This window comes from Pelmatolapia mariae, linkage group LG1 (genome assembly GCF_036321145.2).
Source record: "Pelmatolapia mariae isolate MD_Pm_ZW linkage group LG1, Pm_UMD_F_2, whole genome shotgun sequence".
Lineage (NCBI taxonomy): Eukaryota > Metazoa > Chordata > Actinopteri > Cichliformes > Cichlidae > Pelmatolapia > Pelmatolapia mariae.
The window spans coordinates 24922203-24949939 of NC_086227.1; the positions used below are offsets into that span (position 1 = coordinate 24922203).

The 27737-nt window shown below is 40.7% G+C and overlaps 2 protein-coding genes across 3 annotated transcripts; both read right to left on the bottom strand.

Annotated features, from left to right (window-relative positions):
• Positions 1-2522: 2522 nt before the first annotated feature.
• Positions 2523-11089, bottom strand: depdc7a (DEP domain containing 7, paralog a). Its single transcript, XM_063470567.1, has 10 exons — positions 11085-11089; positions 8995-9062; positions 6366-6828; positions 4600-4706; positions 4287-4479; positions 3579-3799; positions 3310-3452; positions 3107-3232; positions 2881-2959; positions 2523-2758 (listed from the first exon to the last, which is right to left on the bottom strand). Exons 1-10 carry the CDS (start codon positions 11087-11089, stop codon positions 2535-2537), a joined length of 1629 nt encoding a protein of 542 aa, XP_063326637.1. The 3' UTR covers positions 2523-2534.
• A 1818-nt stretch (positions 11090-12907) lies between these two features.
• On the bottom strand, positions 12908-27328 carry qser1 (glutamine and serine rich 1). Of its 2 annotated transcripts, XM_063477058.1 has the most exons (13): positions 26823-27328; positions 24497-24606; positions 24234-24371; positions 19591-22902; positions 18929-19251; positions 18588-18704; positions 18378-18511; positions 18109-18293; positions 17856-17993; positions 17654-17751; positions 15988-16134; positions 15711-15806; positions 12908-15535 (listed from the first exon to the last, which is right to left on the bottom strand). In XM_063477058.1, the coding sequence occupies exons 1-13, from the start codon at positions 26930-26932 to the stop codon at positions 15395-15397; spliced, it is 5049 nt and encodes a 1682-aa protein (XP_063333128.1). In that variant the 5' UTR covers positions 26933-27328; the 3' UTR covers positions 12908-15394. The 2 variants fall into 2 exon arrangements, with proteins under 2 accessions (XP_063333128.1, XP_063333137.1); XM_063477067.1 differs by lacking the exon at positions 24234-24371 and having other exon boundaries at positions 12909-15535.
• Positions 27329-27737: the final 409 nt, after the last annotated feature.

Sequence of the window (27737 nt, forward strand, 5' to 3'; positions counted from 1 at the left end):
TCAAGCAATAAAAAATGAATGCAACGGTCTGTTTAACACAAAAATAATTTGTTAAAGTAAACTAACAACTGGAACACTGATGGGGTTTTCAGCATTCTGCTGGCAAATTATTTGTTTTTGTTTGTTTGTTGTTTTTCAGCTAAACACATTTTGTGTGGAATCTACAAATTTTAGACCCTCTTAATTTTATATAGTGTTCCATAGAAATATGGAAGCAATTTCCTTGTCTCGTGCAGAGGGTTTTATTGAACCTTACTTAAAAGGCATTGAAGCTGCCACTAAAATGGAGCTAAGGTTTTCAGTTACGAAAGAAAAAAAGCACAAACATCTGTTTTGTTGATGTGATGCGACAAACAAAAACCCAGAGGGTTGATTCTCATGAATGCGTCTTATTGTTTACTACAGTTCAACATCAGACTTTCAAATTTCCAGTTTCAAATTTCCGTTTGAGGGTTACTCACACATACAGTGGCTTGCAAAAGTATTCGGCCCCCTTGAACTTTCCCACATTTTGTCACATTACAGCCACAAACATGAATCAATGTTATTGGAATTCCACGTGAAAGACCAATACAAAGTGGTGTACACGTGAGAAGTGGAACGAAAATCATACATGATTCCAAACATTTTTTACAAATAAATAACTGCAAAGTGGGGTGTGCGTAATTATTCAGCCCCCTGAGTCAATACTTTGTAGAACCACCTTTTGCTGCAGTTACAGCTGCCAGTCTTTTAGGGTATGTCTCTACCAGCTTTGCACATCTACAGACTGAAATCCTTGCCCATTCTTCTTTGCAAAACAGTTCCAGCTCAGTCAGATTAGATGGACAGCGTTTGTGAACAGCAGTTTTCAGATCTTGCCACAGATTCTGGATTGGATGTAGATCTGGACTTTAACTGGGCCATTCTAACACATGGATATGTTTTGTTTTAAACCTTTCCATTGTTGCCCTGGCTTTATGTTTAGGGTCGTTGTCCTGCTGGAAGGTGAACCTCCGCCCCAGTCTCAAGTCTTTTGCAGACTCCAAGAGGTTTTCTTCCAAGATTGCCCTGTATTTGGCTCCATCCATCTTCCCATCAACTCTGACCAGCTTCCCTGTCCCTGCTGAAGAGAAGCACCCCCAGAGCATGATGCTGCCACCACCATATTTGACAGTGGGGATGGTGTGTTCAGAGTGATGTGCAGTGTTAGTTTTCCGCCACACATAGCGTTTTGCATTTTGGCCAAAAAGTTCCATTTTGGTCTCATCTGACCAGAGCACCTTCTTCCACATGTTTGCTGTGTCCCCCACATGGCTTGTGGCAAACTGCAAACGGGACTTCTTATGGTTTTCTGTTAACAATGGCTTTCTTCTTGCCACTCTTCCATAAAGGCCAACTTTGTGCAGTGCACCACTAATAGTTGTCCTATGGACAGATTCCCCCACCTGAGCTGTAGATCTCTGCAGCTCGTCCAGAGTCACCATGGGCCTCTTGGCTGCATTTCTGATCAGCGCTCTCCTTGTTCGGCCTGTGAGTTTAGGTGGACGGCCTTGTCTTGGTAGGTTTACAGTTGTGCCATACTCCTTCCATTTCTGAATGATGGCTTGAACAGTGCTCCGTGGATGTTCAAGGCTTGGGAAATCTTTTTGTAGCCTAAGCCTGCTTTAAATTTCTCAATAACTTTATCCCTGACCTGTCTGGTGTGTTCTTTGGACTTCACGGTGTTGTTGCTCACAATATTCTCTTAGACAACCTCTGAGGCCGTCACAGGGCAGTTGTGGAGCTGTTTTGCAAAGAAGAATGGGCAAGAATTTCAGTCTCTAGATGTGCAAAGCTGGTAGAGACATACCCTAAAAGACTGGCAGCTTTAATTGCAGCAAAAGGTGGTTCTACAAAGTATTGACTCAGGGGGCTGAATAATTATGCACATCCCACTTTTCAGTTATTTATTTGTAAAAAATGTTTGGAATCATGTATGATTTTCGTTCCACTTCTCGCGTGTACACCACTTTGTATTGGTCTTTCACGTTGAATTCCAATAAAATTGATTCATGTTTGTGGCTGTAATGTGACAAAATGTGGAAAAGTTCAAGGGGGCCGAATACTTTTGCAAGCCACTGTAGCTATACTGTACATCACATTGAGAACATTTTTACTGGTAACACTGTTTCTATTGCACAAACACAAGGAACATTTACATCTTTAAAAAAAAAAAAAATCTGGCAAGCAGATTTGCCCTTTTCTGGCTACAAAACATCAAGCCATCAAGATGGTTTGCAGTGAGAAAAGGGGGGAAAAAAATCACTAAAGAACACTTGGTTCGTTTTGTCTTTCTCGGAAAGTAACAGTTTCATTTAAAACTTCATGTTAGTGTCCTGCACCAAAAGAAAATGTCAAGTTCCTTAAATAATTAAGATTATTAAGATTCACATTTGCGTTCAGTAGTCTAAATAAAATCCACTCGCTGACATGGACGTTTTCACATCATCTGGATTGCATTGGCTTTTTTGTTCTTTACCTTATAGTATATGGTCTTTTTAAATTAATAAATATTATTGTAACAACATGTTGATACTGGACAATTTATTTCCAAAGTACTGAACGAATATCTCCGGATGACCTTTATAAAACTGTCCAAGCAGCCGTCTCTTTTCTTTATCAGACAGCGTAGGGCTCTCGTGGACTGTCCGCAATAAAGACACGAGCTCCTCTTTAGTGGTTTTTCGTGCGTTTTGTGAATACACCTCAGTGCTTACTCTTGTTGAATACGCTGATCCTGGAGTAAAGAGAGACAGAAAACCAAAAATTAATTCCTCTTTATGCCCCCAGTTAACAGAAATAGCAGTTAAATATCTGAATGTATGCAATGATGACTGTGGTGGGTAAAAATCTGCAAACCTGTCAACATATCTGGATCCTTCCCTTTCACAATATTCGTTATTCTGTCACTAACCATCTTGTGCAGTGAGACAGGAATCTGGTGGGAGAGACAGCAATATATTATAACTTCTCCTACAAACAAATATGCTGTTACTTGTTTGTAGCGGCTGTAAAGGACATAAGATAACATCCCTCCTACAACACTGGACACACACTAGCAAAGAGACAAACTGGAAACACTCACTTTGAACAGATCACAGTGGTTATCCATCATGAACAGAACCATCAAGTCTACCTTTCCTTTGGAGAGTCTTCTGCTGTAGACAATAGCACGTGAGAAAGACCTTTTCACTGCCATTCTGTTCTCAATCTAGGAGAATTATCTAGGGTTAGTAAAAAGCCAGCAAAAATGTACAGACTTCCACAAGATACACCCTTAGTGCTGACCTCTTTGTGCAGTTTGACCTCCTCCGGTTTGGCTGCAACAGACATGAATCTCAGGAGCCGACGCAGCTCCTCCCTGCTGCGAGAGTCCTGCAGCTTCAGGCTCAGCTGGAGCGCTTCCACAGCTTGCTCTCGCTTCCCGTTCACTGTCGATAAAGCACAAAATTTGCATTAAAAAGGCAGGGATGCAGTTACATAAACCTAAGATCTGATTCACATCTATCACTGTAAACTTGTATCTGTACAAAAGATCTGACAGAGCCTTCTCATACCGAGTAGTTCGGAAATGCCGCAGTGGATATCGAAAATTTGGTTGCTAAGCAGAGCTGGCTGTTGTGTGTGTCCGTAGTGCTTAGTCAGGACTTGATACAGTAGTTTTTTACACCGGATCAGGTCATCTCCACAGGCAGCCAGACCTCGGCTGATCTCCACCACCAGTTCATCAGGCAGAAACTCCAGACAGTCCACTGCTCCTGACATCCACTCATCAGCCCTGAAGAGAGGAAAGTATTATGATTTAATATTTATATGTGAATTTGAAATTTTGCCTTTATTATTAGAATTAATAAACAAAGTTCAAGACAGTCTAAAGTCAAACTAAGGTTTTGCAGTTTTGTGGTGTGCATATAACTACTACATGTAAATGCAGGGACACTACACAGTTCCAATGAATAACCATTATTACGATGACTCTTATCTCTGCACCTCCACATAATTTTACTACCAAATAAAAAAAGCAGTGGTCAATTGGTGAGCGCTTTTCTTTAAGTTAAAGAGCAGGACAAGTGCAAATAGACATGCTGTGCCATTTTATACACATTCTACATCTGCAGAGCAGCAGAAAATGAGTATCAGCAGACCAGCAAATCTGGTGAGGCGTGGCGTGAAGGTCTTAAAGTCTAACAAAGGTCACCAGAAACACTCATGTGAATTGATCAACGTTTATAAAACTAAGAAGAAGAAAAAATGAGTGGACTTACTGAGCTTCACTGAAGGCCTTCAGAACCTCTCTGTCTAGGTAGCTTGATGTATACAACAGGTCCGGGTCGCTGTCCATGCCATGTAGGGCACGCCTCGATGTCTCCTTACCCTCTAACAAACTCTCCAACAGGGGGAGCTCTATTAACTGCAACAGTCTGAACACTGCCTGCTGGTGCCACACTTCATCTACAACTGTGAAAACACCATATAAGTCACAAATACACAGACACGTTGAGAATGCTGAGTCATATTCAGCGTGAAAACACGACGCCTGTTTTGTGTCACGCTCATCAAAGACAGAAAGCAACTTACGCTCTTGCGAGAGGCCGAGGTTGATCATCTGAGGGGTAATCGTCGAGCTGAGGTTGAGGTTTCCCAGCACGTCCTCAAGTGATTTGTCTGTTGTTTGCGCTTCTTTCCTGCAGAGTTGCGTAATAGCAGCAATCAGTCAAAACAGAGGAGGCAAAATAAACAGACATATTACAGGAAGAGTGGCATCAGTAAACAAATGTTTTATGGAGTATGTCTGATTCAATCACAGTTTGCTGCTGTTTTGATTGTGCATATTTCATTTTAAAAAAATGCTTATTTTGGAAATAAGCGTTTTGCAAATATGAGCTATTTCTGACTGAAATTAAATAGGACAAACAGGATTTCCATTAAACAAAAGCCACTTTTTTCCCCGTTTGTTTAAATTATACCTATTAAGACTGACTTAACCCATGCTGCAAATAACAAAAGCCTTGTCCAAACACTAAAACAGCATATGGTTCCTTTGAATCTTTCATCTCTCATTACAGCCATCAGACCTGCTGTCTGCCCATGTCTGTCCCTCCCACAACAACATCAGATTTTAAAGAGATCAAAAGAGTGTAAACACAAAGTGCTGAGGCCATGTGTTAGCCCGTATGCTTAATGCATTCTGCCAACCTTTGCTATCCTAACAGCCTCTGTAAAACTCTGAATTCTCCAGCATCAAGGTAAAGGAAATTTTAAAGTTTAGATGCTCACCACGATATTTGTTTATGTGCTTTCAAGCCGAGGCAGATGAGATGTTTGGTGCCATTTTTTGAGTGTCGTTAAAGCCAAGAAGAAGTTTGATCGAAATCCTTACAGTTTACGAATGTGTGCAAGTGTTTTATGTGATCAAGTCTTTATATTGTTAATTTAATCTGATGTTTGTTTTTATGCATTAGTGATGCGTTCATCTTGGCCAGATATCCCATGTAAAAGAGATCCTTGATCTCAGTGATTTAACTGGTTAAATAAAGCTTAAATAAATTAAACAATAAAATAAAATGAAAGTGTACAATTTTGTGTTTCAAAGGTGAGTCACAATTGGGAGGTCACCCAAGAAGTTTGTGTTGTACATGTTATAAAAGAGGTCTCACATATTAACATAACTGATGGTCGTAACTTGATCTATACTAGCCTGCAAATCATTCCACCTGTTTTCTGTTTTTGTGCTCAGCTTTATTTTCAGTATTCAGACAATCACGCCATTATGGATCTGTGGTTGTGGCACAGGAGGTAGAGCGGGTTGGTTACTGACTGCGAGCTTGATGGTTTAGGGTCTGACATGTCAAAGTATCCTTGGCCAGTTGCTCCCAATACATCGATCAAAGTGTGAGTGTGTGACTGTTATGTCAAAACTGCTTAGGGATAGAACAAGGTGCTAATATGAATATAGGTGAATAGGGCTTGCAGTAGGAAAGCGCTTTGAGTGCTCAAATAAGAGTAGAAAAGCACTACGTTAGTACCATTCCAGTCCAAACCCTCAATTTGAAAACAAATCAAATATTTGGGAGATAAATCAGTATGATTTATATCTACCTAATCATTATTTATAAAATACTAGATTTGGGAAAAAGCATTAACTGAAAATTATCAACTGAAACTGAAAATTTGTGAAATCAATGCATGACTGAATGTTCTGACTCTAAAACCTTTTGTTCATGCCAAACCAGTTTTTAGAAATCTTACTATCTGAAGCTAAACTGGATTTAACAATTACCTTAAAGGAATGAGAGCTAAGCAAATCACAGATTACATCTGAAATAGTTACTTTATGTCTGTACCTTTCCCGTAGAGGACTATAGCCCTCCGTGTTTCTTTCCATGCTTGGTGAGTCATAGCCGCTCTCAATGGTATTAGTGGAAAGGGAATTAGTGCCAGTCAGCGTAGAAGACGAGTTGTTTTCTGGACTCAGGAACCTGTATAAACTGAAACTGCTGTCCTCAAATGTAGTTTTCTTCTTTTCCTTCCCAAATACTTTAATTCCCACCGGCTCAAATACCCTTGAGTCCATGAGCGCCTGACAAAGTTTGACAGCTTTATAGCGGGGTACTGCTTCATCTCCAAAAAAACGGTTGAGGGTGATGTGTGCCAGCACCACATCCACTGCCTCTGAACCCAAGAAACAGTCATGGTAAGACTTCAGGTTGTGACGACGACGCTTGACCTCCACGCGAGTATGCAGATTTGAAATGATGCTGGTCCAGATGTAGGTGGCTCGGAAAGGCTTCCCAGCCATGCCTCGTTCTGATGGAAGGAGTCAAGAGAAAGTGTTAGAAAGCTGTGACCAATGATTAATGATGATATTGTGAGTTTTCTTTCACTCCAGATAGCCTAACCCATGTTCTACTAACTACTACCACATCTTCAACAATTGATTGTGCAGTTTGTCAACAAATCTTCTTTCCTGTTCTGTGTTTGATTGTTGGGTCTTTCCTTTTTTGTCTTTGGAAAGAAAAACAAGAAACAAAAAAACTGTGTCATCCACCACAAGCCAGACTGGTGAAAGAAAGCAGAGCTAGCCTTGTTGAGATGTTGGTGTGGCTTTCATCTCACAACAGGAAACATTTAAAGCCTGCTGAGCAAATGTTAGGAGTGAATCGGAGAGACGCTCGCTGAGGCCAGGTGCCATAAATCAGGAAATGACAGCAACAGCCAGACTCCATGTTATGATAGCACAACATGACAAAAATGATTACTGACCTATCTGTAAAACTGGAATGTGAAAAGCACTTGGGAACAATACAGCGGCAAGCAGATGTTCTCCCACTCTTTTCAAAGATACAACAGCTCATTGAGAACACAGGAAAGTGTGTGCTCGCTAATCTCGGTGATCTGTTGCCTAATGACATACAGCTACGTCAAACCACTTCTTCCTCTGGGAGAGAAGAAACTGTCCTCAGTGCAGATTTACATATCGGGAAAGAACAACTGGGGCTGCAGCTGTTCAAGGAAGAACACCTTGCAAAGGTTTGTATGCATAATAGGAACATAACAGGGCGATGAGGCACTGATTTGAAATGTTTATTTCATTACTTTAAGACACTGAGAAAAGATCTAAATCCATACTATGCACATGGCAGTCAAAAATAAATGTCAACTCCCAATGAAAGACAAAATTTTTTAAAGATTTACCATGCTTTTTGTTCAGCGTAATTAGCAAAAGGGAAGAGCTGCATTATCACAATGAAATCCTTGATTTAGGAGTTGCAGCAAGACCATCTGGAGAATCCCTTCAGGGGTCCCTGGATTAGCGGGATTACCACAGTAAATTCGGATTTGATCAATTTCTATTAATGCTCATTAAAAAGAAAAGAAAAAAAAAGTGGGAGGTCAGATATGGGTCAAAGCAATCCTGGGAACAGGCTGTGCTCTGTCACCTCTTGTTGCTTGCGCCAGGTTGAGATTTGAGCCCTGTTTGCATAGTTGACCCCAGTCCCCTTCCCTATGACTATTGTCGTCTTTGTATAATAATAATAATAATAATAATATAAAAAGGAAGAATGCAAGGAGTGTCAGGTCTGCATTTCAGCTCAGGATAATAGTGCACTTCTGTTTGTACACATCAGTGGCGGTAAATAACCGCACAGGGAGCATTCAGCACTGGGATCATTCCCTCGTGAGAATGCTGGCTCTTACAGTTGTCATTACTGCAGTAAAGGGAAAAGATTTAGATTCTTTTTTCTTTCTTTCTTTTTTTTTTTTTAACAAGAAAGAGGACCAATGCTTAAAAAAGGCCTAAAATGAGAAGCAGTGCAGCACCATCATACCTAAAACAGCAGGTTGTTAATAGCCTGTGGCAGATTCCTTCATTCGTCCAACATGTTGTGACTAGTAAGATTAACTGATCAAGCTTCAGGGCACAACATGAACACACTATGGTTGAACCCCGTTTGGCTTTTTGGCCCCCATGAATTCGAATCCACATCGTAGACGCCGGCCTACGTCCACACAAAATACCCTCTTCTACCCGCTGTTTTTAACATAAACACTGCCCCACCTGCTGCTATACTGACCAAATGTCAAACTGTCCCAAAAAAAGTTGCGACCTATCAGTTATTAACTCATTCTCTGAAGAGTTAACAGAGCATAAAAAATAGGCTGGAATTTATGAAGGTCATCCTCCTTTTAAAAGTATACTTTCTTTAAAGATTAACCGTGGTTTGTAATTTTTCACAACGATTCGACTTCACTGAATCAAGCTGATTTCTTTCTCTTTCCTGCTCCAGACGCACGGCGTGCGTAAAATCCATGAAATCTACATTAAATTGGGATTAAAAGACACATGTCGATAACGCAGATTACAAACCTAAGTAAGGAAACTCCTCAGATTGCAACAATATATTTACCACACGCACACAAAAAGTAACATATGGCTTGGTGAAGTATGTGAAGTGGTTAAATCGATCTTACCTGGTGTTCGATGAACGAAAACTTCCTCCAGTGACTGTAAAGAAAGCCATTCAGACCATGTCCCCGGTCTTCAATACACACCGTGACGCTCGCAACTAAACTACAGTCAACCCCGAAACTGTCTCCTCCCACCCCGATAAATTATTCATGACCCAATCACCGCCTTCCCAGCGTGATAATGAGGCTCTCACTGTTTCCCTGAAGTTTAACAAAGGCGCATTAAATACCTTATTTTGCATTTTACATTTTTTTACGCTCATCTCCACCAACTGAAACTCTAAATAAATGGAAGGCAAGCGATTACTACCACTGCTACAATCAAACAAAGTTTCACTATCGGCGTTAGCTTTAATTATTTTATCATAGATTTGGTCCTTATAATAGGATGCAGTGTGATTTGCAAAGGTGCTTATGAAAAAAAACTCCCCGACTGGTGCTATCTGGAGTTACTGTAAATGCCTTTCATTTTCAAGTAATGCTCCAACATCTAGGAAGCTTTCACATAACCTTTTACTTACTAGGTCACACCCTAAAAGCCTACAGTGGAAGTAAATCTGGCCTGATAAAGACCTGTAGATATAGCTGTTCCCAGAAAGATGGGAAGATTTTAAACATTTTTTCAGGATAAAGTTCTAATTTAAGAATAAGGACATTTTGGGAGAGAGAGAGAGAGAGAGAGAGAGAGAGAGAGAGAGAGAGAGAGAGAGAGAGAGAAACCTTTCCCATGTACTGCTGAAACAGTAGACACCACAAGTTGGACTGTAGGGACCTCAAGTGTCAAAAGCAAATCTGGCCTATTCCACCTCGTTTGGGGTCATGTGAACACCGTACTGCTGAATATACCGCGCTTAAATATCTCAAAAACAAATACTTACACACCCAAGAGCAAACACATATGAGCTGTAGCAGGAAGAGGTTTTTGTGAACTCAGAATCTACACTCTAAACTGATGCCTTTTCTCTTTTCTAGACAAAATGTCGATCACTTACAGGAAAGGAGACTGAAACGCGGAGAGCTATTATTATCATCACAAGAGACAAGTATGGTGCAACAAGTGAGGTATGCAACCGAGGCAAACCGGTTCGATCAGTGTCCTCTGGGCTCTACGTATCTTTTATTTTGAAATACGCTGCTATTCACCAGCAGGTATGAGCAGAGACCAGTCTGTGCCCACAAGATCCTACATTTCTTCTAATAAAGCGCAGATAGATTGATGTGGTTTGAACCCCCTATTCATACATCCACCTGAGCTGCTTCTGAGCAAGGCCAGTTTTTCTAATTTACAACTGATTTACACATGCATTTTGGTTTTCTTCTTTACTTTCACATTCAGTGTTTTACAGGCTTGACACAAAGTCTCTGCCTCAGCTTTTGTTATATCCGGGGTATTTTGTGCGTGTCTTGTGTCTTTGTGACAAAATAGTCTCGAAATACCTGCCTCACATTCTTGGCTCATAAGAAAACAAAACCAGGGATGCCTGTAGTGCCAAAATGGTTGGTAACACTTGTTGTACCTCGGGTTTGGAATGTATAATATCGAGCATTATGTGTGTTAGTAAAGCATGTCTCCCATTGTGGATTTATACAGTGATCGCACATCTACATATGAAGAGCACATGTACTTTCATTCAGGTGAAACTGGTTTCACCCATGCACAGCGGTCAAATATGCTGGTATTTTGTAAACTGACGACAGTTTACAAGAGTGCTGAGAGTGCGCTGAACAGTAAAACCTGTTTTATGCCAGCACTGATATACAAGATGGCTGAGGCTGACGGACACAGAGAAAGCACCCTTGTTAGCACCATTAGTAATTCTAACCCACAAGGTCAAAGCAATATTTACATTTCTGTTATTCGCCAATTACCTGGAAGCTCCTGTATATTTCCCTGTCCTTCACCTTCACACTTATCAGTCATGCAGGTAAGATGATAACAAAAATATCCCCTAGGAATTTTCTCCAAGAAAATTCATTCAAATAAGAAGACTACAGTTCTGTGAAAAACTAAGTACAGCCCATGATTCAGTAGCTTGCTGAACCACATTCAGCAGAAATAACTTGAATTGTTTTCTGTACAATTTTATCAGTACCTCATCTCTGTGGAGTAATTTGACCCCACTCTTCTTTACAATGTTCCTTCAGTTCATTGAGGTTTGTTTATTCACAGCTTTCTCAAGATCCCATCACAGCCTTTGAATCAGTTTGATGTCTTTACTTTGACCAGGCCAGTGCAGCTGCTTGATTCTTTTAATTTTCAGCCATTGTGTTGTAGATTTGCTGCTGTGCTTGGGATCATTGTCCTGTTGCATGACCCAGTTTTAGCAAACTTTAGTTTCTGGGACAGATGTGTTCACATTCGACTCTACAGCACTTTGTATTTGTGTTGGTATGCCCTTTTGGTTTTCACCGGGCGTGGCACTGGACATTTTCACCAAACATCTCCACTTTGTCTCATCTGTTCAAAGAACAGTATGACAGAGCTCTTGTGGTTTGTTCAGATACAACTTGCAAACCTAAGCTGTGTGGCCACATACTTTTTAAACAAAAAGGGGCTTTCTCCTGGCAACTCTTCCAAACAAGCCAAACTTGCTCCAGAACAACAAACTGCCAAAAAGTCTGCTTTTATAGAGGTGGCCACACTTACTGAGGGTCAGTTAGTCAAGTTCATTTGATTAGCAGCACCTGGCTGCTACTTATCCTCTGGAAGCAGTAAGGGTGTACCTAGGTTTTTTTTATACAACTGCATATAAAAAATAAAGTCTCTCAGCATGGAATAATACTGCACTAATAAAGTTAACACTGACGGAGAAGAAGCCAGAGAAGAAGATAGTGCTGGATTAATATTTAACCATGAACTGTATTCTATAAGAGGAGAATATTAGATTTACACAAGTTGGGAAGGTCTCTTAGAATGACTAAACAACTGCAGATTCCAAGATGAAATTTACAGCTACCCACGTGGACAAGTTAAATGCCTTCTGAAGAAACATTTTATGGTCAGTTGAGACAAAGATTGAGCCTTTAGGTCACAATGACAAGAAGTATGTTTGGAGGAAGAAACGTTAAGCTTTCAAACCTAAGAACACTGCACCATCGATCAAGCATGGTGGTGGTAGCACCATGGTCTGGAGCTGTTTTGCTATAATTGGCACTGGTACAATAAAGAATAATGAAGAACTCCAAAAGTCTTGAAATTCACCTCAAGTCTACAGCAAGATGGTTGGAACTTAGAAATCAAAACTGGTTTATAGAGCAGGCTAACATTAAGCTTCTGGAATGGCCTTCTCAAAGCTCTGGCCTCAACTCTATTGAAAATTTATGGACTATGCTTTAAAGCCACGTCTGTGCCAGGACACCAACCAATAAAAATGAACTCTGGTCAGAATATCGAGGCAGAATTACGCCAAACGCTTGTTGATGGCAACCTGTAAAACACCTTGGAAGGTCTAGGTGAGGTGCAACTTTCTAAGTGGTATTTAACTAAATATCTTTGGGCTTGTATGTATTTATTTGAGCCTGTATCTTTACTTTTGACCCTGTGTGGATTAGAGAAAATCCTAAATTAATTCAAACTCATTAAAAATGTAGGCTGTACAATCATTCCACTCTAGAAAAAGAACAGTTCAAAAAATGATTAAAAGCCTCAAATTACAATAGTATTAATGTTTGTGAGTGTATGAAAACGTCTCACAATGGTAAGTGTTAGACAACTTTTGAAGTGCTGCAGTCGAGTAAAACCCAGCATAAACTACAGCAACAAAAGTGGAAAACCTTAAGTAAAGAACAAATATTTCAAAACTGACCATAAATAAAAACGTAGTTGGTTTTTTGCAAATTGCTAACAAACGCCCAAATACAGATCTTGACTTTGTCAGTAGAATACTCCAGCTGCAGCCAAAGTGAATACAAATTGGTAACTCTACTTGCCACAGATAACTACTTTTCACCCTGCACGTGTGCACACGACAGGTCCGATTTTAAACTAGATCATCATCGACACTCAGTGCATCAGGTTTCACTAAGGGACATTTATTTCTAACCTCAAGACTGTCAGTGATATGCAGCCTTACGCAGCACACAGCCATCTCGTTTCTGTGCCCTTCTCACATTCTCATGCTGCCTCGGGGGTGCCTCCAGTCTGTCTCCCACATATGGAACAATGCAGTGCATTAAAATTCATATGCCTTTCATCTGGAGAGCAGACGCTCAGTATCTCTCCCTACCCGTTGTGCCCGTAATGGAATCCCAAACGCTTGCCTGACTGGTTGTCCTCCACCCCCGAGCCTCTCCAACTCCAAAGGACAGAGGACAGTGGCTTTCCTCACAGTGCTGTCAGTGAAGTACAGAGACACTTTTGTTTTTTGGGGATTGCCAGTAATTTTTTTGCATTGTGACTGGTCTGGCTGGACAGTCATATTTTATTCAACAGCCCAGAGACTCTTTCAGACGACACAAAGTCAGCCACCCATTAATATGTGAAAAGTTCGGGTCATGAGAGCACTGTGGGCGAGCAACATGGCAAGTTTCTCACTTCGTTGTGTCCTCATGGAAGATGTGAGCCAATATTAACAGCACACTTCCAACAAGCAAGAGAAATCTAACATAAACAGACCGCTCTGGAAGCTGAGAAGCAAACTGTGACTGGCTACGCTGAAAAATCCATACAGACTATTTGGTTGCAGCAAGATTGCTGTAACTTTTTCTGCTGGGCTCTTGTGTCTGATTAACATTTCAAATATGTTAAATATAGCACTTGGTACCTGTTATAGCAATGTTACAAATAAAACTGAAAACAGTACATCTATGTTCTAAAAAGGTTACAGTTGATAATGAAACACAATCTCCTTATATCGACTTTGATCAAACATTAGTCAAAAAAGAAAAAAATCTTATTTGGTTATTCTACAATATTACTGCAACACGGCAGAAATGTCCCCATGTGGTTTGGTGATTGTGCAAAAACAGATAAAAGGTGTCACATGACTAGTTAGTACTGCTGCAATCTTCCCAAACTATGACCAAATGGAAGTGGTGGCATTATGTGACATGTCTGTAGGGATTTTATGAGAATTCCAAGAAAATCCAGATTCCATAATAAAGGCAGTGTTTATATATGCACCTTCACACCCTGGTTTAATAGTTTGGTTTGTTCATGCTTTATGATAGGTCATTTTTTCTATCCTTTTATGGCTCTGAATAGCAGAATGCATTTTTTTTGTTTTTAGAAATAATTGCTCTGAAAAATGGGATTCCAGAAAAAAATCTCACAGAGTGCCTGGCAAAAAAAATATCCTAGAAAAACACATACCTAATACATGCAGTGTTTTATTTACAAACTGCATCTTTTAAGAACAAGATTATTTTTGACAGAATAAAATAAATGACTTAGAGTAAATTCTGGAAAACTGTGAAAAGATAATCAAAAACGTGTCTTAGAAATAACCATTTTCTTCTGTGAAAATATATACCTTTATCATAAAATGTAGGCTATGTCTGTAAAGCAATTCATTTGCATTCATTTACCCATAGATAAGCCAAGGTAATAATGTCTGAGATTAATAAAAAGATTAATAAAAAGCAGTACAGGAACTGCATTGATTCCAATCAAAGATGTTTCCTATAAGCAAATGGTTGGCTTGAAACACAAATGTTAAACTATAGTATAGATGCACTATGTAGCTGCTAAAAGAGATTTGGTGCTGTTCCAACGTCCTGCTATTTTTTTCTCTCTTTTTTTTTTTTTTTTTTTACAAAATGTACATTATACATATATATATGCAAGCTGGCACCGTATTACAAATGTGATGTTTTGCAAACAGTATATAACTATAGTTATATATAATGTATAGTTCTTTTTTTAAACAAAAAAACAGATCAACTTTGCATGTGAGCTTACTTAAAAGATTGACAAAGGCTTGCTCTGCTTGTGTATTTGCTGTGTTCTACTTCCTGTGCTGATTGCCTTCTATATTGTGCATACACTCTGGTCATGATCTGGCATTTAACTTAAAAAAGAAAAAGAAATTAAAAAGAATATAAATCTATGAAAAAGCCCATAAAAGTGGGCTTTTAACTATAAAAACCTACAAAGACTAGGAGAAGTACTACGTGGGAGCCTTCCAAAATGCTCCCAAGAACAAAGTTCTTGTCCTCTGTTGATGAAGTTCCAGGTTTCTGCTGGGATGCAGTGATAAACAGTGTATGTCTCACTGTTGCACTCCTGCCACTTTTACTCCACAGTCTCCCAACAGTCTTTAACAGGCAAATCAGTTTATCCGAAACATCCTGCGCTTGAAGAAGAGACTCACTCCATCCTTCTCGGCCACATTTTGAGCTGGAGGCATTTTCTGGTTTTCAAAAGTTGGACTTTTTTTTTTGTAACCAAGCATGTTAAAGGCTTTCATCTGCAGGCCTGCTGCACTTGATTGATTAGCTCGCCAAAGCGATCAAAGAGCCCCTCTACCCAAGCCCCGTTTTGCAGACACTTCTGCACAGTCTCCTCCTGCCCCAGGTCCCCTGCCTGCACCTGCAGAGATGCAATCTGAAGGACAACACCACAAACAGAGCATAAAATACAATTAATTCAAATAAATTCCATGTGGAAGTATGCAAGTGATGTTAAATCTGCAAAATAATATTTACAGAACTCACAATAAAATCTAAAACTAAACAAAACAGCTTAACGCATTCAGTAGAAACTAGACACATTGTCTTACCTCATCCTTACACATGAGGTATGTGTGGTACTTGTAGTGCTGCAAAGAATGGTATAGAGAAAACCACTGAGTTTTCTGCTGGTCTACTGTATACTCCTAAAAAAAGGAAACATAATAAAAATTTTTTGAATAATTAGTATATTTCATTTTTTTATATTAGTCAAACAGCATGAGAGCAGGAGGTAGTTGCTTCAGTGCTCAGCAAAGCTAAAGACATGTAGATTGACAAACGGTGAACCTGCGCCCTCTTATGGACAGACATTAGAAGTACAATTACCTGAGGCATAGTGTTAGGGCTCTTCTGGGGTTTCATAGTCTTCTTGTTGTAGGCACGTCCACTGAGACGTACCTTGAAGGCTGGCGTTTCCCCATCCTTCTTCAGTTCAGTCACCACTGAGATCTCTGGGAAGCTGTCTAGTGCTGTCTAAAGAACACAAGTTAATTAGGTTCACACAGTGCAGTAAAGATCCTTTAATGCTTATTTTCCTTTTGCAATGAAAGTAGATCTAGAACGCATATTCAAAACTTTTGAAGTAAAACATTTGCATTTTGCCATTACTATCTTACTCATGCGAAACCAGAAGTGAAGCCAGAGGAGGGTTTCCGACAGTGAAACTAATGAGTCAACATGCTCATTGGCTACCAACTGATGACTGACTGGGATCATTGTCATACTGAAAACATGAAGATGTTACACATCATACAATTATATGGTGGATCAAAAACTAATGCTACTTTTCTGTGTTCATAATTCCAAAAAAATTTAAAGGATCACCACGACCACTTGCTGAAATGCTGTCCGAAATCATGACAGTGCCTCCACCACGTTTTATAGATTGCTGTTGACCTGGGAGGTCAAACTCATTTTATATTGCAGGCCACAAACAGCCCACTTTAGATCTTATGTGGGCCAGACTGGTGAAATTCCAATTTATGTTAATGTAAAAAGTTTAAATATGCATTTAATCAATGAGATGTCTTAATATAAGACAAAAAAGTGCAATTTCAACATGATGTCTCAGTTTTCCCTACATGGTAAAGAAATGCTACTGTAGTAAATGAAAGAAATCTGACAGCATGACTCAGCTTAGATTGTAAGATGTGCGAAATGACAGAATTCTAAAATTGAATTACTTTGGTGTACTGTGAATGGCCATGAAGGAGAGCTTTATGGGTAAGAAAAGCTGTAAAATGACAAAAAATTATGCCCTCATTCACATTTTCCAAAGTCAACCAACAGGTCCAAATTTGGCTCCCGGGCCTTATATTTGACACCCTTACTACAGACACTGTTAAACTGTTGTTTTGATGAGTCTGTGTCAGGACTTTGCTGGATTTGTTTTTCCTTTTCTTAAGGACATGAGTTTCACTGGTCCACTTTCTTCTAATTTCTTTAAATGTCGATTATACCGTATTCTAAGATATGCCAATTTTTCAGCCAGTAGCTCTTCAGGAATCACCTTCTAGGCTTGTCAAACTGCACAATCTGTGACATTTGCCATAGATTCAACTAACGAATTTGGATAAATGTATCTTTTTTGGGATAGTCAGCCAGTACCAAGGTGCCTGAAAACACAAATTAAAACTGGTTATTTGCTAAGTTGTGTGTTATGTGCAGATACAACACCGGTTCCTCCCTTGAGTTAGGTATATTCTTGAATGATTCATAGGGCAGTGTTACATGTCTTAAACAAACAAAAGAAACATTCTTCTAAAAACGGTTAGGCACCAGTGCTGGACTGTAATGAAATGAGGGGTGGCTCGCGACCTTTGCATAGTACGGTACACATCCACCATTTTTACCGCCCATGGGACTAGAACACAAATCGACCCTAAAAAAATGTATTATGTTCTTCTGGATATTTTGGGGGATTTCCTTACCTTGCGTATGCATCAAGACAACACAAATCTACATTTATGTGCAGCTTCATTTCCACACTCACCTTCAACACCTGCTCTATGTGTAGTTTGTGAAGTAAACGTTTTCTGTTGTCAGTGATCATTCCATCTACTCTTTTCATATGTGGCAGCAGCAATTCATCTGAAACGGATGAGACAAAAAACAAGTCAGCATGAGGGATCCTAAACTGTTAAGCCAATCTAACTAAGAACAATTCCTCTGTATCCAAAAAGTATCTTGCTCACCATTTGCCCTTTCAAGTGCTGTCATTACATCTTCATCTAAGGCAATACTGATAAGCAGTTCCACGAAGCTCCTGAATGTCTCTTTCATGGTTCGTGTGTTGAGTAATCGGGAAGCAAACGGTAGCGGAGGGTTTAAGTCTGAGTGTGTATGGGAGAGAGATAAAACACACAGGAGGCATCGAAGGGCAGTGAGAGTGTGACAAAATCTAGACAACAAACTAGATTTCCTTAAAAACTTAAACATGTTCTTTACCATCCTCTTCGCCTCCTTCTTCTGCAGATGATCCAGAGGCAGTAGGTGAAAACTCCTCCTTCCATTTCCTCCTCTTTTTTGGTGGAGGCTCTGCTCTTGGCTTAAGTTGTTTGGGTCTGGACTTTTGGTTTTGGAAAACTGTAGGAGTGGCTGTCAAGCCCAGCAAAGTTTTCACCTGAAAACCCCTGTGTGACAAAAAAAAAAGCTGTGATAACTCTATAATTCTAAAAATCTATTATGAATTATAGGAGCCAGTAGTCTACACTTACCTTAGTGAGTTCATGGGTTTGCAGCGTGGCTTCTGACTACAAACTCGTACATATTCCCTTTTGTTAACTGTATCCAAAAATTTCACATACACCCTCTGGTACATGGTCTTGGCATCACCAAAGTACCCAAGATACTAAATAGACAAGAAGAAAATGTTAGTTGACAAAACTAATTTGTATAATCAAACTATATATGCATAGTCTACTTACACTGTTTGTAGCTGAGAAGACTCTCTTTCCATCCCTCAGCTCAGGCACAAATTTCTGCAGCAGAGCCTTCTGTACCTTCCAGATGGCTGGAGGCTCACTGCCTGCTTTCATTGTCAACTGCACAGAGAAACATAGCACAATGCAGAATAGGCTTCAGTATATGGAAGCAGTTGTTTTTAGTCTATCACTTACAATTGAAGAGGAATTAAATTAGGTTGCACTGCATTGCATCAAGGCTTAGTTTTGAAATGCCAGTGTTATATTATAAACATTCTGACCTGTGCTACACTTTCAATTTTGCCCATATCAAGTGTTACAAGCATTCATTTCACTTCCCGTACCTTTAGGTTTTCGATATCCTCATTCCTGACAACAAACTCGTCTCTCTCACGATACATTCCTTCTCCTCCGCTGTCCGACAGCTCCTCATCAGTGAGTCCTGCCATGGCCACACTCTTTAAAGGCATAGCCAACTGGCCAGGTGGTGTCTCTTTGGACTCCTCTGTTGCTGCAAAAACAGTCTTTCCTGAGGCTGCGTTTGTTGTCTGTGCAGGAGTGGGTACCTGCAGCACACAGGATGTCACGGGAGGCGCACTATCTGTGACAGTGTGGGGCATGCTGGGAACCTCTTCTGGCTTCAACATCGAACCTTGAAACTGATTCTCTGAAGAAGCACAAATTCACAGCCACAGACAGAAAAAGGAAAATGAATAAAGTTCAATGTTCACTGTCCTGTATTTAGGCAAACAATATTTCTGTCTCAAGAATGAGATACACACTGTTACAGAGTGTCAATGTTTTACAGGTTTCTATAACAATATACAGGAATAAATACAAATGGGATCCAACTAACCTAGTTGCTGGTTTTAAACATCAGTTTAATTTGGTTGTTTTTTTCTTTACTATCGCTTCATTAGCATTAATACCCTGGCATTTTTGGGCACAGTTCTTGCGTCGATACTTATTTACTGAGCATGTACCATATGTTACAGAGTGTGATTACCTGTCCTAGTTTTCCGATCAGAAGATTCATCCAGAGCTGAGAGAGCTGAGCTGATGCTGTTCCTCAGAGCCTGGTTCTTTCCAGTGTTCTCTTCTTCATCAGAGCTGAATGATGGCAGGGTCTCCAAGTTCTTCTGTAGATCTTCATCAAGACGTTTCTGCTGGGAGTTTACTGCTGGACTGTCCTGGGGAATTAAGGGTGTGGGCAACGTTGGCAGTTTCGGGGGCAAAGCTGGCATAGTACACTGTTTGGATGAGGTACAAGCCTTTCTAGGGCGATTAATTGTTCGTGTTGGACTTGGAGAATATTGCTGTTTGGGCCCAGACTTGATAAAGTCTAGGAAGGAGCCAATAAAGCCAGTTTTGACTTCTGGTTGTTTCTCTTCCACCTCACGAATCTTTTGCCTGATTCTCTCCTGCTGTGGACAACCATCATATAAACTGTGTGCCGCAGATGGTGAGCTCACATCACTACCCCTCGAGTTTTGCCGCTTGGTCTGCCCACTACGTTTGGCTGGTCTGGCCAGTCCACCATCCTCTTCATGACTGCCTGTTTTAGTCAATGACTTAGAGCGAGCCTTCTTTTTGGTGAAGTCCTCACCATTTGGACTTTCCATGAGTCCATCATCAGTTTTAATACACTTTGCATTCCCTTGAATTCTATTCTGGGGACCTGAGGAGTCATATACCTGCCCAGCTGAGTGATAGTTATTGTCAGAGCACCTTATGTCTCCATTTGCATGAAGCTCATTATTGTTGTTGTGGGTACCAGATCCACCCTGACAGTCTGTTGCCATCTGTGGTCCGTTTAATGTCATGGTGATGGTTTGGGAGATAGTGTTAGTGATAACTGGCTGTTGTGCTGAAGAGAAACTAGGTGACATGTGTCTTAAATCAACAGTCTGGAAGTGACCTTTGGAATCAATAGGGCTTGCCATCACTGCCATATCAGCCGCCGCAGAGGATGTAGCTTTGACAAAGTCTTGTGGTGACACGCCACAGGCAGCTACTGTGGCAGCAAGGATGTCATCAACATTTGACAAAATATTCCTGTCATCTGGAAGCAGAATAGAGTCAGAGAAACAAATAGAGTTGACAGCAAAGTGGTTTTTGGCATCACTTGACTGCTGATTTGTCAACTGGCTGTAGTGATGTTTAGAAGTAGGACATTCTGAGCTTGGTTCAGACACTACTGTGCCCTGCTGACTCTGGGTTTCTGTAACACTTGGATCCAGCAGGTCTCGATCCATCTGAAGATACTGGACATGAACAGGGCCAAGGCCTTGTCCCGATTGAATAGCTTGCACTGGAATCACCTTTGATGTGTTCTGACTATTATTCAAAAGTGGCTGCTGGAGCAAAATTACTTGATTGGTCTCAGGATGAACCTGAGCACTGGGAATAGCAATAAACTGGGTGTGGGCTGCTAAAGCCTGAGTCTGGTTATGGTTCTGTTGATTCTGTTGCTGTGCCTCAGCAGATTCAAGTTGGAGAGGATGCTGCTTGAGCGGCTCTGAGCACAGGGGTATATGTGAGGATTCAATGGTGGAGTCCGTAGTTTTTGTGTTAGAAGTTTCATGACCATTGGCACTAGTTAAATGAATGTGCTGTTGGCTTAGAGAACCCATTCTTTCATCCTTTACCGGCACTGTATTTACATGACGTAGTCCCATAATCTGGTCATCAGAACGTGAACTGCTTCGAATAACACTCTGTGCTTTAGGGTGATCATCCATTTTTGAAACAACGTAGATGACATTGTTATGCGAAACTATACTGTTACATGTTATGGAGGCCTCCACGGAGACCTGCCGCAGAGCCTCGAGGCTTTGGAGAGGCACCTCTTCAAGTTTTTGTTTGCCATATGTTGGCTTTATGTCCTGCATTGAGGATATGTTATTTTGTAAGGCTTGAGCCGCTAAAGAGTAGGTAGGCAAAGGTGCAGACAAAACATATGTGTTGGGTTGTGAGTGCTGCTGGTGGGACAGAGTGTCGTGTGTTTTGCCTCCCACGGAGGCCTGCATGAGGGTGTAGTCCACTGTAGATGATGTGGGCAGGCTCTGTACACATGTGGGTGGGAAAGAAGAGTTAAGGGATTCTCCTGTGATAAAGCTTTGAGACTGGGTCACTGAATTCTGCACCTGTGATTGAGAAGTATAAGTCACATTTGAGGCACCCTGCGAGTGGGATGTGGGATAGCTCTCAGACAGATTTCCTTGACACAAGCTCTGTACTTGGGCTCCATACTGGATGCCCTGCTCTTGGTTCAGCCCAGGAGTAGATGAGTAAACAAGAGACTGACTAATAGATGCCACATTGTCAGACTGGCTGGAGAGTGAAGGGAGAGTCTCATAAAGGGAGGAGAGTTTGTCTGAAGTGGAATTAGAGGCTTGTGACTGTGTATGAGGTGTGATATAAGTTTGAGATAAATTGTTGGAAATTAGGCTAGACAGCTGGACTGCCTCTTGGTTAATAATCACAGAGTTTTGCTTCAGTCCAGGGGAGGAATAACGCTCAGGAGACCCCGCTGACAGGTTCTGAGAGTGCATCTCTTCATTTCCTGCAGGCTGTGGAGCTAGTTTGGAAGAACATTCAGTTGTCTTCTGCAGCGAAGTGGATGAATATACTTGTGTTGTACAATCTGTTTTGGGTTGTAGGGAACCACTGACTCCTTGAGAGGAATCTGCTCCTGTGGAGGGGTTGCAGGACACGGAGGGCTGATGGGATGGTTCCTGCTGGTAGGATACATCTGCTTCGCTGCCTGAACCGAAATATCCCTGTAAGGACTGCTCCGAACTAGGTAACTGCTCTGAGGCTATATGGATACTAGAAGGCCTCTGGTGGTGTTTGATCACACTACATTCACGCTGAAGGGCTCTTTCAATAGAGCCTGAGAAAACTGTAGCCCCAAATGGCTGAGGCGCACCATGAGTGGCAGATAGGGCAGAAGGTAAGAGGCTGAACTGGGGCTGCAGGAGGTGAGGTGCAGACTCTTGGGCTGAGCGGTAAGTGGAGGACTGTACAGGGAGAGCTGAGCCCAGAGCAGAGGCAGAAAGATGATTGAAGGCCAAGGCAGTGGGAAGCACAGTCTGGTTAGACTTAAGATGCAGGAGGGGATCATGGTGGGAAAACAGGCCATTGGTAGAAGTGCTAAAGGCAGGATCCTGGAGAGTCAGGGAAGGGTTGGTGGCATAACTCCTGGTAGGATAGGCACCTGTGTGCTGACAGGATGAAAGCGCAGGTGTAGAGGGGAAAGTAGCTGTAGAAGGCAGGGCACCAGTCAAATATAGTTCTGTAGTCGAGGAGTTGGCACCTGCATGGAAACCACACACACACAGAACATAAGTACAAGCATTTTACACAAGCAATATTTTCATAATAAACAAAATTCATGTGCAAAAGGTAATACAAAATCTGAAATGCCAACATCCCCCAACAGATTTCATTTTAATCATACTCAGCCTTTGGACCATAGGTACACAGTGCAAGGTCTCTACTAGCATATATTAACAAAGACCTGGCAGGGTGCTAGAACAGTAATATAGTGGTGGCCAGTGGTTGAATTGCAACAGGAAGAAGGCATTAAAATGTTATCAGCCCTTTTCCATAAACATCAAACGCTTACACAGGTCCTCAGCAATACACTCAGTGTTTGAGAAAAGTGAAGAACAGACATACATACAAACATTGTTTGCTCTATTAGTGAGATGAATTGAGAAACAGAGCTGGACAAATATTTTGTATCCATGCAAATTTTCCTTGATTCAGAAAAAAAGATGCTAAAGGTAATTTATAAAGTGTGTCATCACATATATCAATTTGTCTACCAAAGCAGATCAGAGAGCATTACAATACCCTATCTGTAGCACTTGTATACGTGTAACAATGTAGCCAGCAGAATTGATGGTGGTGCAAAGTCAAGTAGTGTCCTAAGCTTCTAAGCAATTTGTGGAATAGTGACAAATTGATGGACACATGCTTACAGAGTGCATTTAGGTCCCACCCAAATTGGAGAAAAAAAAATTGTGCAATTGTTTCTATTGACTTTACATTGCACAAAAGGGCCTCCTTGTGAGATCCACCTGCTAGCACTGAACTGAAAAATACCTAAAAGCGGCTGTGTAGCATGCACTACCAACAGGGCAAAGAATGCAGAACTGAGTTTTTATAAGCTGAAGAACTACAAAACTTTGAAACTGAGCTTTTTATAAGACAAAAATGGATACTGTCAATAAGACTTGAAGCACTATGAGCAAGAATAATGGGAAAATGGAAAGATCCTGACACTCTGCATGGCTATCTATGCAGCATGCGTTTTGTCATGGATAAGTTAAAAGCGAAGAGTAATGTTACTGCGCTTGCATGTGCCTTATCAGATTACAGCAGCTTACAAATATAGACAACGTTCAGTTTCTAACAGCTAATGTTGCTAAAACAATCCCTACACATAGTGAAACCAAATATTTTTAGCTAGTAAGAGTAGTTTTTTCACCGTTCCAACGTTTGGTTGCACACTTTAGGGTCTAAATTTTTCCCCATCTCGTGGGCATGGTTTTCAGAGTATGGCGTGTTACACTCTCTCTATACTTAATGATTTCTTCTTTAAATAAAATAACTAAGATTGAAAGATTGATGTGTTCTCACCAGCAGGCCATGATGGGGGTCTATAAGGAGAAAGCAATGAGGCACTAACAGGACCAGCCTGAAGGCTTCTCGACTCCATGGCTGAAAGGAAGCTCATGATTGAGGTCTCTGGAGTACTACTGTTTGACTCTAGTGCTCCTGACATTCAAAAGAGGAAGAGAAAGATGCGTCTGTGCTTAAACCAAAACTTTCTGCATGAATACATATTACCTGGTAAAACTGGTCACTTTAAAACAATATTTCATTATAATGCCATAACTCACCTGTTGCAACAGGAATATGTGATGTAGTGTACGTGGGAAGCTGGTGTGTCGTAGTGTAGCTTTGCCGCTGGAGGAGCTCGGCATCAAGGTATGTTGCACCGTAACTGGGGCTGCATATACAAACAAATGTAGAGGATTCATTAGAACTATCATCTCTACAAACAGCAGCGCACAACCAAGTCAAATATGAATATATAGAGTGGATTAAAATAAGGATTTATAGTTTTTTCTTCTTGAAACAGTTATAATAAAGTTGCCACTCTTATTCACAAATTAACATTAAACACTGACAAAGTTATGACATGCTGTGACTGATGGAGTCCTGCCAAGATGGCTGCAATACAATTGCTAAATTTATCTCCCTGATCAAGGTTTACTCGGCTGGCTAATCAGGCTGGCATGAGAGACAATGGTCAAAAATATCCTGATATATATTCCTTTTAGAAATGATTGGGACTGCTGTGCTCAAGGAAACACTGAAACTGTTATACTCGTAGTCTGATTTATACACAGCTCTACACCATCTTAACTATGCAAAAAGTGAAGATGTACGAATATTTCTAAAGTAACTGTGAATTACTCTTCATGCACAGCAAGCAAGATCAAGTATTCAGTCTGTAAAGTTTGGCCAGTTTATTGTCGACAAATTCAGTAGACTCACTTTCTCTGCAGAGGAAGAAAACTGCAGCTCCCTGTATTATAGTTATAACAAAACATAGCAACCCAAGTTGTGTATGTGTCATGTAAAGTAAACAATACCAATCACCAGTGTGGTAAAACTGTCCAAAAGATTTCTTGGATGAATGTACTATTGTTTCAAGGGTTCTCGTGGCTATTTGTCTGTTACGGAAAAATGCTAGTCCGAGAGGCCACCGCAAATGCTAACAACAATTATATAACAATACAGGACACTGATTTGTCAAAATTTGTTTGCCTGGGAATGTCATTTGACATTTTGCAGTATAACATGAGGCACTTCATTCTTTAGCAACTATTTTGGCTAAGTGAGTAAGGCATTTATATATTGTAAACATTTGGATGGTGTGAAACTTTGGATGTAAAAATGGTGTGAAAAGTCATCAATAAATAGACCGGTCAAGTCACTTTTATCCATCTTTTTTGGGGAGATGTTTATTTAAAATCTGACGTATGACATTTTTGCTCTCCAGCTAATCAGATGCAGTTTGGCTTGAGCTAAACTGCTGCCTTAAAGGTAAATACTGGTGGATGAAGCAAACTAAGGAGGGTCTCTTCCCTCCTCTGTTCCTTTCAACAGTTGCACACACCAGATTCTTTCCCTACTCATCTTTGCTAGTTTCTTTTTACACTTTAGAATCGATAACAACAAGTGCAACACACAACATGCTAAATACCATGTTACTCTGATGAGTTAGATTTCAGAATGGAAACATCACTGCTAATCAGCAGCCACTATCTTATGTTATTTAGGTCATAAAATAAGACAAACTGGTGTAATCTTACATTTTCTGAAGCAGACATCAGCCACAATAATTTACTTCATTATTTATCATAGCCACTTGATTTTCATAATTATTACATTTTTTGCCTTTCAGCACATGACAGAGTTGTTGTTTTTTTACAGTCTAACTTATACTCTTTGTTTATCTGTTCTACAAAGACTGTTACTTTTGTTCCGCTTGTGAGAACAATGTGGCTTATTTGTACCAGATAAAACAATGTTGCCATGAAGGATGGCCCCTGTTTATAGCAAATTAGAACAAACTATAACACATCAGTCATAAGTCACGAACTAAGACCTCAACAGATTTTGCAAGTTCTGTGGTTACACGGACTATATATAACGAAGGACCTCAAGCTTTCATTACTAGAACAAAAGCACAGATTTACAAAAATGTAGACATGTCGCCACAGCAAACAAAATTACTAATTTTAAGTGTTGTAACTGTTATATAGTAACTAGCTTCGGTTGCTAGTTATCTCTCTTGTTTTACCTTTGACGAGCACCTGTGGTTGAAGAAAGCAACGATTAAATGCTACTTTAGGATACCTAGATGACCAACTTATTTTAGAGATATAAAGCAATTATCTTGAGTAGTTTGTGTTCACTGACTCTGTGTGTGCTCATGTTGAAAGCACGATATGCTAGCAAAAATTAGCAAGGTGGGAAAAAAGTAACATACGGCTAAGAAACCACTGACAAGTCAGCGTCTGTGACATTTAACCATTTCCCCCAGTGTTCCCGACAACCTCAAGGACCTCTGCACTTTTCTTCAAAAGCAAAGCTAGGCCCTCCATCACCGAAATTTCCTTCGGAAGGTGACCCGCCCTCTCCTTCATCTTTTACCTTGGCTTGATAGTAGCTGAGCCGCGGTCATAGGCCCACGAAGCTACGGTCTGTGCTGGTGGAGCCAGCGCGTCCGCAAAGCTGGAGCTCGGGTAGTTCCTGTCCATCATCCGGTGAAAGATTCACTTCCCCAGCAGAGCTTCGTGGAGCAGCGGACACACATCGTAGCAGCCCGGGACCCACCGACCGAGGCAAGTCCCGTCAATGCAATTTACAGCCCACAGAAAAAAACAGCGTCAAGCTGCTATCATGTGGAAAAAAGTATCACCGGGTGATTTCGTTATTTTTTTGTTCATCTCCCGTCACGTAAAGTTAGTCTGCCACGAGACTTCTCTAAGGCACTGACGCTTGGCTGCAGCTAGCTGGCTAACTGAAACTTCTCACATTAGAAATGAGTTGCAGTGTCACGCTAGAAGCAAACTTCTCCGTCAAGCCACGGTATCGACTTCACGAGCAGATGTATCGAAGCGAGATGTTGTACCGACGGTTCGCTTCACCACGCGAAAAAAGTCACGTGACCACCAGGCGAACCCTAAAGCTGGTACCAGTGCAGCGGCGCTGCCTTTGAATGAAGGGTGATCCTACCGGTCTGCCACAGCGAGTTGTGAACTCTGTTCTCCCTGAACTAAAACAAGTGTTCAAGCATCTGGCTACCTGAGCTTTGACCTTCTGTTTAATAGCAGCAGCATGCACAAAGTGCTATGATTTCTTTACTTCAGAGAATGCTAGCTGAACTTATGTTCATTTCCTCATTTACCCTAACCACAAAATATCCATGACCATTATCAGTGTTAAATCTAGCTTCCCAATCATTTACATGATGTGGTCTTTATTCTTACCTGATTTTGTTCTTCACAAGTACAAATATACACAAAATAGTCTGGTCAATAGATGGGTGGTACTATAAATAAAATA